Source organism: Morone saxatilis, unplaced genomic scaffold, assembly GCF_004916995.1.
Source record: "Morone saxatilis isolate NCDOM2014 unplaced genomic scaffold, NCSU_SB_2.0 Contig22, whole genome shotgun sequence".
Classification (NCBI taxonomy): domain Eukaryota; kingdom Metazoa; phylum Chordata; class Actinopteri; family Moronidae; genus Morone; species Morone saxatilis.
Genome location: NW_023339785.1, coordinates 5,415,073 through 5,428,828, shown reverse-complemented (window position 1 = coordinate 5,428,828; position 13,756 = coordinate 5,415,073). Strand labels below are relative to the sequence as shown.

The 13,756-nt window shown below is 40.0% G+C and overlaps 2 protein-coding genes across 3 annotated transcripts in view; one reads left to right on the top strand and one right to left on the bottom strand.

The window, feature by feature from the left end:
• LOC118333243 (LIM and calponin homology domains-containing protein 1-like) overlaps positions 1–1,326 on the bottom strand; it is a gene marked incomplete in the record, with an annotated part of 88,356 nt that extends 87,030 nt beyond the window's left edge. For both annotated transcript variants that reach the window (XM_035668793.1, XM_035668794.1), the window contains 1 exon segment: positions 1,039–1,326. In XM_035668793.1, the coding sequence (XP_035524686.1) occupies positions 1,039–1,140 (102 nt within the window).
• Positions 1,327–6,904: 5,578 nt separating this feature from the next.
• LOC118333837 (catechol O-methyltransferase-like) lies at positions 6,905–8,639 on the top strand. Its single transcript, XM_035669634.1, has 3 exons — positions 6,905–7,199; positions 7,846–8,042; positions 8,156–8,639. The coding sequence occupies exons 1-3, from the start codon at positions 6,944–6,946 to the stop codon at positions 8,486–8,488; spliced, it is 786 nt and encodes a 261-aa protein (XP_035525527.1). The 5' UTR covers positions 6,905–6,943; the 3' UTR covers positions 8,489–8,639.
• Positions 8,640–13,756: the final 5,117 nt, after the last annotated feature.

Here is a 13,756-nt window from a genome sequence, read left to right as displayed (position 1 = left end):
TAGATGAACATCACAATTGTTTCTTTCTGCTGTCTTTTTAAACCAAGGATGATGGTTAAAGTGTCGTCAAGCTCATAAGGCCGTGCGTTCAATGTGTGGATGACCAGTGAAACGTAAATGGAGAAGAGTGTGGGGGGCCCACAGTCCTCCTCCCCTGCCAAGAGGCCCCATAATCCTTACCAACACCCCTGCTACATTTCAGAAAACGCTTCGTGCCACAGTGGGCTTCAGATCACATTTGTAAGCCTTTATGTAAACCTGCAAAGTGGAGACAGCATTCCACCAACATGCAACAGATCATCAGCCAGTCATCAGTGTTTCCAGCGCTGACAAGAGGACAGCCCACTGCAGGATGACAAAGTCCAATGCAACGGGGGCTGGCAAGTGTCGTGATTGAAATTCTCCCAGAACAAAACCTCGTTTGTTTGATTATTGTTCGCCAGGCTCGCAATGAGGCAAAAATCCATTCCACATGATGCATTCATTGTTTTGAGCCAAACACGCACCAGGCCCCACGGCAGCCACAGCTACTGCCCAATGGCCCTCACCAAAAACAACGGAAAGCCTACTGCAACATTTAGGAGGGTCCGGTACAACTGTCCGCACCATCCTTTATGGATATTACACTATTATTGTAGTTAAGGTGTGACATTAGAGCTTACAAATGTAACTTTCTAAACTCAGTATTGAGTTTCTCAGATGTAACTTATCATAAGACCGTTGCATTTAAATAGCAATAAACTCAACATGTGTGCAATAAATGCATTACTAAGAAACAGGCACACTCCTATACCACCACATCAGTATTTCACAGGAACACAAGTGTGTTTTCTTCACAATCAGAGTCAGGTCGTTGCAGTTTGAGTCACCTTTCAACAGGTGACGAAGCAATAAAATCCTACTGCCGTTTAAAGGCGAAGAGCAACAGATACAGGCTGCAAACCAGTAACTAAGGCCACATAACGACAACACCTGCGCCAAAGGGAAGCCAGGTGCTCTGGACTTCATACAGTATGTGGAGTCTGTGCTCGTACTCACCTCGATCCATTTCTGCGCCTCCTGAAACGCGGAGTCTGCGGCCGACTCGGTCACAGGGTGATGCTGATGAGACGGTCCAGTGTCTGAAACCGGACTTGCCATTGGCGAAGAGGCTCTGCTCTCCAACTATTGCAGCCTGTGGTAATGTGTAACAGCAGCTCGGTGCCGCGTTATTCCACCCAAACGTGTCTGGAACCGTGTCGGTCAGCCCGCTCTCCTCCGTCGGTTGTAGGTGTTGCAGCAGCAGCAGCAGCAGCTCCTGCTCCTCTCCGGTAGCCTCCTGCTGGAGTCTGTGGGCAGCCGACCGCAGTCAGGTTAACTACAGACACTCAGGGCTTCCGGTGGGACGGCCCAAAATAAAGGTTTCACTTTATAATATAATATCACAGACTGCGTAACTGTTGGCATTCAAATATAACACACATACATTACAGTATTACAGTTAATACAGTAAAAATCAACCTTACTAGGATTTAAAGATCTTTTCAGCATTTTTTAAAGTCATTTCACTGAAAACTGACTGCTAGCTTAAGTTAGCTAAGTTCTAGCTAACTTATTATTATTATTTTAGCTAAAGTTAGGTTCTTGATTTACATTAACATTAACTATTTAACGATAATGTAAAACGTTCACTGACAGTGTGACAGAAAGGTGGATTATTAGGAATAACTAACTAGTTAAATTACACCTTTAAGACTTTAAAGGTACTAAGGACTTATTGCAGCTGTAAGGTTGAACAAAGTCAGGAGAGACATAAGAGAAGTTTAGTTACAGTTAATTCACCTGCAGGTTAATACGTTAGCATTAGCTAACATAGTTTGACTATCCAACCTTTTCAGTGACAAACATTTACAAACATTTACAAACATTTACAAACAAAACGTTGTGCCTTAATCGTTTTTACATCTAAGTTAAGTTAGCTAAGACTTTAAAGTTACAATAGCTAGATTACCAATGATTAAGGTTAACAGTGGAGTCACATAAATCAGTGTCTGTCTGTCATATAGAGTTAATTTAGTAACTAAGGTCCCTGAAGTTAATGTGTCTTCATGTTTGAACAGACCAACAAATTGCATTATTATTTACACATTTTGAGTGAGCACAGAAAATATGAACTTACACACTAAAACATAAGATTAATTAAGATAAGTGGATGTAATAGATATAATAAATATATAATAATGTAAAACACCTTTTCATTTTGGAGGTACTTTGTACAGGAAGGAGATAGTGTCACATGCATTGGTCATATGGCTACAATGTTTGTTTCGGATGAGAAAAACAAACAAACAAAAGAATGAGAAACCTCTAAATTCTTTAAACTTTAAAGTCTTCATTAATGTGCAGCCCATCGACGGTCCGGCCTAATATTCACCTTTCTTTAAATTCCTCCCTTTAACACCAAACCCAGGAGAAGAAGTTTAAACTGGATACATTTGTCATGTTAAAAAAACATCACCTAACAACTGTGACTATGTAGGAAACCCAGTGCCGTAGATAAATGGATTAACACGTTGTGCTCTTCATTTCCATGAGCCATCCATTTGTCTGTTATTACTGCCCACTTGCCTCCACTGCGACAGCCATTTGTTTGTGCTCTTATTTTGGCTGCTTCCGGTAGTATTTGGCTGTTCCTGGCTAACTTGACGCAGCTGGACTGACAGGACTTGCACACCGCAGTATGATTCGCTTTAATGGCCAAAAATACACCGAACAGCGCCGCTCCACCAGCAGCCAATGAGGGCAGCAGCACACTGGGGATCCCACACCCACTTTCACTATGTGGGGCAACTGAGAGAGCAGAGAGTTCACTGAATTAACGCAAAGGCACCTAAAACAAGGGGTCAACTCTGACCTCTCCAGTTATTGGTGTTATAAGGAAATGAACAGAAGTATACTAGCCTAGGAAATGTCTATAGCTTTGTTAATTAATCTATTTCATACCACTTGCATCAGTTTGATTCTGGTCCAATAAATGACAAATTAGCAATTTTGCTTGTAAAAAGTTGGGTAAACTAAGTTCACCTGGGTTTTCCAACATGGGAGAACTTTTTATTTTGGCCCATTCATTTTGTTTTAAAGGCAGCCCTAAACCTCATGCTGAATTAGCTCATTCCTCTCCTGATTAATGGTAAACTGTAATTTAATTCCCTCAGTCAGTCACATCTTAATTCTTCTTGTCTGGGCTGTTGGCTGTTGTGGAGGACATAATAAATTGCTTCAATGCAGACGAATGCCACTGCATAATAAGCAAGCCTGCACTTGAACTCCAGGAAACATTGTTTTGTAATCTGTAATCTGCAATTTGATATCTCGCCCGCTTCCCACCTGTAAACACAGTCTGTTGTATTTGCTGGAGTGCACCACCAAACCAGATGTTCAACCGCTGTGTTAAGACATTTCTGAAACATGCCCAGTGAAATACATGCCCGCTTCGTCTAATGAAATATATATATTTTTAACATCCAACATAGTAAGTCAACATGATCAGGGGGATTTCTCAAAATGAAAATACACACACAACTAATTTAAACTTTTCATCACTATACAAAACAACATTAGAAGCTAGTTTATGTAACTGTGTCGGTACTTTAGGAGAACCGAGGTTAGTCAGGACGTTTCCAGTGACTGTGACACAGGCCTGGTGATATTCTTACATCTTTGCTGACCTCTTGTGGAATAACAAACAATAACTAAATAAATACAGGACCCAATAAATAATATGCCATTGGATGCACCAAAAATGATATCAAAAATAAATATAGGCATTAATGAATTTATAAATGTGACATAAATTGATATTTATGTTCTAATCAGCACCTGTATTTAGTTACCTTTTGCATTTATTCCCCTATTTACTTACTTTCCTGTTTAATCTTATTGATTCATTGTATTCATATGACACATTAGATGTGGCCCAAAGATGGCTGTAGTATTCGGCTACTTTATGGCACATATGGCAAAACTGTGGCTGCAAATGTGGGTCGCTTTGGGCAAATATAAGTTTGCCCACACACTGGTAAATATGGCCCAAATAACAACAGACACGGGCCTCTTCTGGCACAGATGCAGCACTTCTGCTACTGGTTGTAAGCCTGGAGAGGCCCACATATGGCACGGCAAATATGTCCCGATTATTTCCCAACAGACTCGGACAACTTTTGGCAAATATTCGGCACAGTCAGCACCGGCTAATCTGGAACACTAGGACACATTTGAAACAGCTACATAGCCCAAATATCCTTGAACAGTATTGGGCCACTTTTGCCAAGACTGCAGCACTTTTGGCACCCACTGAACTGGATGTGGGTCTGAAGAGCCCTGCGTGTGATATTAATTATGGATTGGATTTATTTAGGGTTTATAGGGATCAGAAGTCTGTTCAGGAAAATGATTGTGACAAGGTTTCCTGGTGCTAAATGGAGAAACGTTACAATCAGGGTTAGTTTATTTTTACTGTGCTGTATGAGCCACTGGGGTGCCCCTATAACAAACAGCATGATGCATCTCTTCTACCTCGTGGTGCAGACCTTTCTCTCTGGCAGTGGCAGTGGAGCTCATCAGTTTCACACCTTTGCTTTGGGATTCCTCCCAGTGTTTAGTCTTTGACTCAGCAGCCTGGGTTTGGTGCATCATCCCCTTTCTCTTCCTTGAATCTTGTTCTCTGTTGCAAATCCATGTAGGGGACCCTGCTTTATTATAACCTTTATGTAACTCCGGCTAATGTCAGAGCAAGCTATTTGTTTTAAATAGTGTATCCTTTTATGATTTGAGCTTGAGTAAGATTACTACAAGCCAATGATCTGTTTGACAGGCTGAGCTGCAAATACTGCACGTTAAGATACTGTTCAGAACATTGTGACTGTCAGGTCCAGCTGATAATGACTTGGGCAAGTGTGTGTCCCCAGTGCTTTGTGCTGGGAGAAATGGTACTTGTGTATTGTAAATTAAATTCCACACCAATAAAGCTTGTTGGTGAAAATCTGACAGTTTAACTCAAATTTGATCTGGCTGTTCTAAGCACGGTTTATATCCCAATGAAGATTTGTCTCACTGATTTTCTCCAGTGTTCTGAAGGAGCTGCTCTCTGTGGACTGAGGTCGAATGGATAAAACAAGAGTCTATAAGTTGTCACTGACAATATATGTGTCCTCGTTCTTAAATTGTCTATACAATTCCAAATTGTACATTAAATGTTCTTTGTTTTCCCATATTTATGTTCCTTTTTTAAAACTATTATTATTATTTTATGTATTTATTTAGTCTATTTTTCTGATGTTGCCCGCCTGGCTATATGTTTAAAACTGTAAATTTTGTACTATGGTTTTAACTGTCGAAATGTGTAAGGTGCAATTTGTTAAATAAAGTAATTAAAAAAAAAATTTAAATAAAAAAAATCCCGCGAAGATCTACTCTGCCTCTGATTGGCTAATGCGTGCCTTCGTTCAGCTGGTTGGGTTAGAGTTAACCAATCAGAGGCCCAGTAGGGGCGGGTCTTCGCGGAATACAGGTAGAAACAGAAGTGACGCTGCCATTCAGGCTTTACGGTACACCGGGATTGGTCCTGTGTGTGTGTAGCTTTGTAAAGAGGGTGTGCTCATCGCCACTCCTCTCGTCTGTCCCTCGGGTTACTGTTTCCTGGATCCTCAGTGTCTAAAAGTCATGCGTTGTTTTCATTCAGCTGTTGTCTTTATGCTGCTGAGCTGCTTGACTTCCAGGAGTGACAGTCCCATCTGTGTTTGACAGGAGTCTCCTCTAACCTGGACGGACAGCAGGGCGGTTTGGCAAGTATTACACCTCTACTGATATGTTCATTACTTATTAGTTAACTATGTCTGAACAGTTCGCTTCAGACAATGTTCATTTTCTGTGTTCTAATTGTTTTAATAGTAGAATATCCTGAATCACATTCTTCCAGTTTTAAAGTAAAGCAACATTAACCATGTGTGCTGATGTAATATTAGAAAAATTGTAATGAAGTTGTATATTCACTCATTTCTTTATTTATTACAAAATATATGAATTAAAAGCTGCAGGGATTTTGTGAAATTGAAGTCTATTCCACTGTGTAGTGTTTTGTATGTCATCACGCTTATGGTTGTTTAGTCTTCAGTGTCTGTAAAAAGAGGTACACTTATGGAACCACAAAGACATACACTAATGACTAATAACTAATAATGTAACACACAAAATTTGATAAAATCAAATCACTTCCTAACTCTCTGTAGAGGCCTATCAACAGAAATGTAGGTGCAGTGCGATCTTTTTACTATTTGAGTTGATGCTGTGGTGGATTTGACTCTAAAGGATGGTTGAGAGTCTGCAGGTTTTGGTTCCAGCTGAACAGCAGATTTATTCAGTCAAGGCACTTGCTCTCTTATTTCACTAGAAGTAAAATTGTACTTTTTACCGGTTGCCAGATTAAGGACCAGTGTGTATGATTAGTAGCATCTACTACCGGTGAAGTTGCAGATCACATCGCTGCCATCTGTATATGACAGCCTGGGAAGGAGGCTGTGAAGTGTGTAGGAGAAAACTACAGTGGCAGAGAAACTCGTGAAAAACATGAAAGGCCCAAACTACAGCCAGTGTTTGGTTTGTCCATCCTGTTTGTCCTCATTCTAGGGTAACAAAAACACAGTGATACTTATATTAGGGGTTTATACACTAATGAAAACACACCTATTAATATTATATTCTCTTTCTGGCAATAGATCCTCCTAAATGTTAGCGGTAACCGGGACTGACTGAATTTGAATAGCTAAAATCTAAGTTATAACAGATTTGCCACTTTTTTTTCCAAGTCTCATAACTTACCTTTTCAGTTCAGTTAACCAATTTCAGTTTCTCTTCTTCTACAGGGTTTTCGACAGCTCTTCTTACTGTCCTCTTCACAGCTTTTGAAATGTGGCTCATGGTTGTTTCTGTGCCGCTGCTTCCTGCCATCATCATGGTATCCACTCGTTATCGTGACAAAGTTGCCGCGCTGTGCCATCGAGCTCTGGCCTGGGCACTGAGGACGCTGCGAGGGAGAGTGTGTGTTAGGAGCACCCATGCGTTCGTGTTCTCCAAATGCACCCACGGCAAAGTTGACAGCGTCCTGGAAACCTTTGACCTTTATGCTGACACACACCCCTCCTTCAGCATCGGTCCACAGATTGGTCAGTATGCATTTGAATCACTTTATTGAGCTTTTAGTGCTTTAAATTACGAGACATTAGGCCTCATGCAGTGACGTTCTCTTAAATGTCTCTTATATTTTCTCTTAAAAGGATAAATAAGAGGAGTCAACATCAGATTCACCAACGACCTTAACCACTTGATCAAAAATTGAAGGCGTTTGGCCAATTGTTTGTTATAAGCATAGGTAACACCCCCAAACACTAGATAGAATTAAAACTTTGCATCACAGAAATGTTTACTGTCTGTGTAACTTTTCTTTGCTATAGACATCTTACATCTAACTGCATATCTATCAGCCATAAGTCCCTCACACTGTATTAACAATACAGCACTCAAGGTTGTTTTTTTCTTCTTCTTACCATTACTATATTCTGCCCTCAGGTGATTGGATTGAAAAACATTAGCTTTGGAAACTGGCGCTTTTGAAATTGTCCACAGTGAAAAAGAAAAATCAGTGTCCAGGTCAATAACATGAAAAAACATGAAACATGGAAAGGATATGATGATGAAAAGTAATTATCAAGTTGTATGTGTTTGCATTTATGGCACAGCAGCATCAATGACTGTAAATGACGACTATACTCTTCTGGTCAAAGCTGATGAATCTGATGTCATCTGTCCTAGGTGAGGCATTGGATGAGGTGGTGAGGCGTGTGCGTCCCTCCCGGGTGTTGGAGCTGGGGATGCACTGTGGCTACAGTTCAGTCCGCCTGCTGCGTCTGCTGCCCCCTGCTGGCAGACTGATCACAGTGGAGCTGGACCCACTCATAGCAGATCTTGGGGAGGAAATCATACTTGTAGCTGGTTTTAAACACTCACAGGTATGGCCAGGAAGGATTAGCTGTCACTACATTCAGATAAAAGTATAATAAAAGTGGCAAACCTACCGGAGGAAAGTAATTCCATTTCCCTGTGCTCTTCTCATTCTTTTCAGTTCCAGGTGTTGACATCTAGCTCAGCTGAAGCCATCCCAACATTGCGTCCATTCCTTGAGCCTGATCGAGGGACCAGTGAGGGGTTCAATCTGGTGCTGATGGACCATGACCCCAGTCAGTACCTTCCAGACCTGCTGGCTCTGGAGAGAGAGGAGCTCCTCAGCCCCTCCGGCTGCTCTGTCCTTCTGATCTACAGGAACCAGAGACCTGAAGATCTTACAGAAATCCTGGGTCACATCAGAGCGAAGCCCGACTGCTACTGCATCACATCAGAGCTTCAGTTTATGACGGAGATCTTCTACCAAAAGGAAAGCACGAGGGTAGATAGGTGACAGGAAAATCTAAAGATGTGGGTGTTTGCTTTCAGTCTGTGTGGACTACACCAAGCAGTAGTGTTAAATACTTCATTGTCTCTAGTATTATTTATGGGTCAAAGGATTGGAGGATTAAAAAATATGTGCTAAATAAATGATTTTTTATCATTTGTCAAACTACTTTTTTCCCGTGTATGACTCTAGGGAAGAGACAACACCGTTTTTATCTTTGATTCAAAGTTATTATTATTAGTAATGAAACATGTGAACCGTATTACAATGGTGGTACGTAAAACAATATTCTTGCTATAAATGAGTATTGCTGGAAATATTTTAGGGCAGAAAAGGAAAATATGATTTTGTGCATATTTAATGTTTTCTGCAGCTTTATCATATTAAGCCTCCACATGACAAACAAAAGCAAAGATTACAATTACAGTTACCAAATACTGCTTACCTTTGTCATACGATCACAAAGCTGCTCACAACAAAAGAAACAAAGAAAAAATTACTAGATGTAGAGCACATAGTAACCACTTGATGGTGCTCTCTACTTAAAAAAAAAATGTAACTCAGGCATTGAGCTGGTTTTGACAAAGCAATCTTCTAAAGGGAAATGCCACCCATTTTATTATTATTATTCCTGCACCTCAGGACAGCTCAATAAATACTTAAACCTAATTTCTTTTGGAAAAGTTAACCTCTGAGTGTGTGATGGAAATACACCTTATGTGTCCTGATTCAATCATGGTGAGCAGTCTTATTTTGACGAACACTCCCTCTTGTGCATGTTGGGATATTTGCTTTCACACTTATTTTTATTTACTTTCAGATTTACTTTCAATGTAAATGTTTATCACAAATAAAGTATTTTAGGAGAAACTGCTCCCAGTAACCCGCCTCCCCTCCCTTCCCCCCTTCCCCCCTTTTCAGCATTCTTGCCCTACCTGCCATAATGTCTGAGATTCAGTGTCCCAGCAAGCACTGCATCTTTAATGAGGAGAGTCAGTGTTGTCTTGTGGGCTGAACTCAGATGGAGTTTTCCAAATTTCCCTCTAATGGCACTGCAGAGGCTTTCAAAGCAGCTGGAAAGCCATTACATGGTTTAAAGACAATTTACTGCAGAATTTAAATAAATAATATATGTGTGCAAAAACACTATTAATTAAAGGCAAAATTTCGAGGAGCACAGTGGTGGGTTTAGACTCAAGGTGGCAATTGTTACACAACAGCGAGGTGAATGCTGTAATAACCAAAATTATACAAAGTTAGAGGGGACACTGCCATAAAAGAGAGACGGATAGAAAAAGAGAGTGAGGGGAAGTGGTGGAAACTGTCAGCTATATAAATTTGAGATGGAGGTGAGGTAGTGCAAGGTAAGGGATGAGACATTTGGAAATCCATCCAGTTTAACTGTTCACTGTGAATGTCTCCACAGAGCAAAACAGGTAATGGAGCTGGCCAAATTTGATGGGCTGCATGAATACTTTATAATCTCATACATGGATCATTAGTCGCACTGCAGGGGAAGTGGTGATTGCATTTGCTGAAAATAGGAAATAACATAAGAAAGTAGACTACAGGCGTGTGTGGGTTATTGTCTGCTCCCCAACTGGTGATACTACTTCTGTTACTGAGGACTGCAAATGCATAAACAACCAACTGATTAGTATCCAAAGTTAGTCTCATAGTAATCAGTATCACAATATAACTCCTTTAACTCCAAATGTAGATGTGTGTCATTTGGAAAAAGGTGACGCCCACTCTAAGGCAGTGATTGTGTGCATGGAAGTGAAGGCACTGAATGTTATGAAAGCTGATTAGCAATCTGGAGCGTCTCACTTAGAAAATAGCAACATTCAGGGTGGGTGTAATCATCTGCGAGGATTTCTTTCATCTGTTTGAAAGGAGTTTGCAGTTTGTGTTTTGGGATTGAAAGATTCAAGTCTTTGGATTCTGTTATCTAGCAAAGTTTGTTGTCTTTGTAAATATTTGCTGCAAGTTTCTGAACCAGCATATGTATACTAGTTTTGATTATAAGCTGATATTCCAATTTAATAAAGAAAAACAACAGAATTCAAATGCAATTTAACTAAAAGGTGAAGGTGGCTGATTCCTTACTGGTCACATATTGGTGGACACATGTATTTTGGGTTGGGTCAACCTGTCATGCTGATTTCATGTTGTTATTTACATATTTGGCTCTCTGTAATGCAGAGAGAGATAAAGCCTCTTTGATGCTAGCAGGCATTTTAGATACACTGGCAAAATTACAATCATTTTAGCTGTCCCCAGCATGTCCCCAAATGGCCAGTGTGTAATGTGTAATTACACAAAGCAGACCAACTTTAATGATAGCTCATTAGCTTCCACCACCATCTCAGCCCAGATATCCTCCCAACTTCCCCACAACACAAGCGTTAGAGCCAAGACGTGGTCAATTTCTCAGCTGTCAGATGTGATTTAACATTTCCTTGCCCTCCTTTCAGAGTGTCACTGGTCTATACACAATGATGTACAAGCAAATGTAAACACCATGCTGTATGAGCACCCCAACCTTCGCCCCTTCCTCCAAGTTCCCCCCAAAAAGTCCTATTTTAATGGGGTTCAATTTCCGGGTTCCTCTTTCGTCAGGCTATAAACTGCTCTCTGTGCCATGAAGGCTGGAGAACTGATGTAAACACAGCTTTCAATTATAAATCAAACTCTAAAAGAGCCACGCTCCACTGCCCTCCGGCTCTCTGCACAAAGACTCAGCCTTCATACCCAAACACCCCACATCGCACTGCTGGGAATTTATGGCCAGCTACTTACCAGGATAAATTCACAACTGAGACCTCTTCAGTGGTCTTGAGTGTCAAAGTTATGCATAGAATGTTATGCTCATCTTTTGTATATGTTGGCTGCTGTATTATTGATATTATTCTATACTACACTTAAAGCTGTGGTAGGCAGGCAAAGAATCCATTATAACCTTTCAGCATATTGTAATTCAATTGGTCTGAGAGAACACTAGACTTCTGCTCTGCTTTCAGGCTTTAGAAAATTTAGCCCATAATGGGAGACTTAAGCCAATCACAGGTCAGTAAAATAGTTGATTGTTGATTGATTTATTGAAGTCTCAAGTGTTAGTATTTGACGACATGGAAATGAGAATCAACAACTTCGATCTCTCTCCAGAATTGCTTACTGCACCGCTAAAGCAGATGGTTTGACAGTGTGGGCAGTTGAGCTAGATTTGTGTTGATTTAAACAATTTCATCAAACATACACTGTGTTATTCTGTACATCAACTTATTATAATTTCATGCAAAATACAGTACATTTTTACTTCTGAATCAATACCTCCAACCTGAATATGGTGATACATTGTAATTGCAGTCGACAAACTAGATATGCGTTTTTTGATCCAACCGCTCTATCAACAGAGTGATGTTGTTTTTCACTTCCTTTCAAAATGATGCAACTAAACCTTACAGAGATTATTCATCTGATCAAAAAGCACCTGCTTATGGTTAAATGAGGTTAGGAAAAGATCATGGTTTGGGATTCAAAAAATACTTCAGTACAGTTATCCCAATAACAAATGACAGTGAGGTGCAGTTGAAAGCTTTGGATGATAGCTAGTAAGTGGTCCTTTTCTTTAGTTTTTTGGTCATTTTGGAGCAGCAGAAACAAGCTGTAATCACAACATTGACATATGATTATAAGCAAACAGTTTTTTTCCCCCCAGCAGATAAGGAGCAACATTACCATTCATTTGTGTTCACTGTCCTTTTAGCTCTGTTTCGGTCTCAACCAACTCTTAAGGAAATTATCTGGCTCTTTATCTGCTAAATGCTCCACTATGTTCACAAGCTAAGTTTTTCTGTTTGCCATTTGGTGCAGTGCATTTAGTGTACAGTGGAAAAAAGCTATTTTACTGAAAACAACTTCCTGCTATTGCTTGAAGCGATGCTGATGAAGCAAAACAGTAAAGCAGAGGGCCGGAAAAACAAACAAACTAGTACAAAGACACTGAAATGCTCCATAAAGCTGAGGGGAACTGCAGGGTCATGTTATAATTATCTGTGGGTTTTCATGACGAGCGACACCTTTCACATCAAATAAATATGGGATCCATTGTTAATATAAAAATATTGATTATAGCCACGTTAAGGTTAGGAAACTATCATAGTCATAGCTGTTGGTGAAGATGAGATATAAACAGCAGTTTCCTGTATCATAGCAATAGCACAATACTTTCATGCTTGCTCCTGAAAAACAAGAGTCATTAGGGCAATTCAGGCATTATAGAACCAACCGATGCTGTCGTTTTATGAGGACGGTCTCCATGGGATACACTTCATGAAGCCATTTAAATTTTTAAAATCTTTCCAAGACTATTATTGTTTATTTGGTAGGGTTGAATTGGCCCACATCTGCATCAACAATCCTCTATCAGTTATGAAAATTTGATGGTGGTGTAAATCGTTTTCTTTTTACATCAGTAGCATAAACACTTGTTTACACCAAAGCTATTTAAAATGCACACCATGTTTCTTCTCAGGCAGTGAAGGAACAAAGCCTTCCCCCCTGTGTCTGGTTCATCAACTGGAGTGGGCAGAGCAAAAGGGGAAAGGAGACTCATGATGGCCTCTCCAGAGACTGAGAGACTTCTATATTTGGTACACTGATAGCCTGCAACCCCATCACACACACCACCACACACACATGCACACAGAGCATACTTGATAATGTTCACCTCAAGGTTGTGTAACGATGCTGTGTCCTCACATCTGACTGCTGTCACTTCATAATCTTGTTCCTCCAACATGTCATCTTTTCAGGAGTGAGGACACAACTTTATTTTTAGAATGTCAGCTGTATATTTTTAGGATATTAGAGTTGTTTATGAAAAATGTAATAGGTTTGGAGTTTGTCACAGGTTTCCTACCTGTGTGTACAGTATGTATCTGCACTATTATGCGTATGTGTCTTACTCTATATATTTTTTTATTTATGTACCTATCGTTTTACCTGCAGAGACATTTTAAATGCAACTATATTTATGATTTCACTGGATATAAAATATATTGTGCTAATGGATGCTTTAACATATTCTGTGCCTACCACCTCCTTTTATTCACACAGTTTCAAATGATCAATGGTGATATGTTTACAATGTCTCTGGTTAACAATGCTACTGGCAAGAGATTCTTTGCAGTGCTAACATGCTTAATTAATGCTAAAGCTGATTAGATAAATAGCATAACGGTTCACAAGTAGTATTGCTGTGAGATAGAT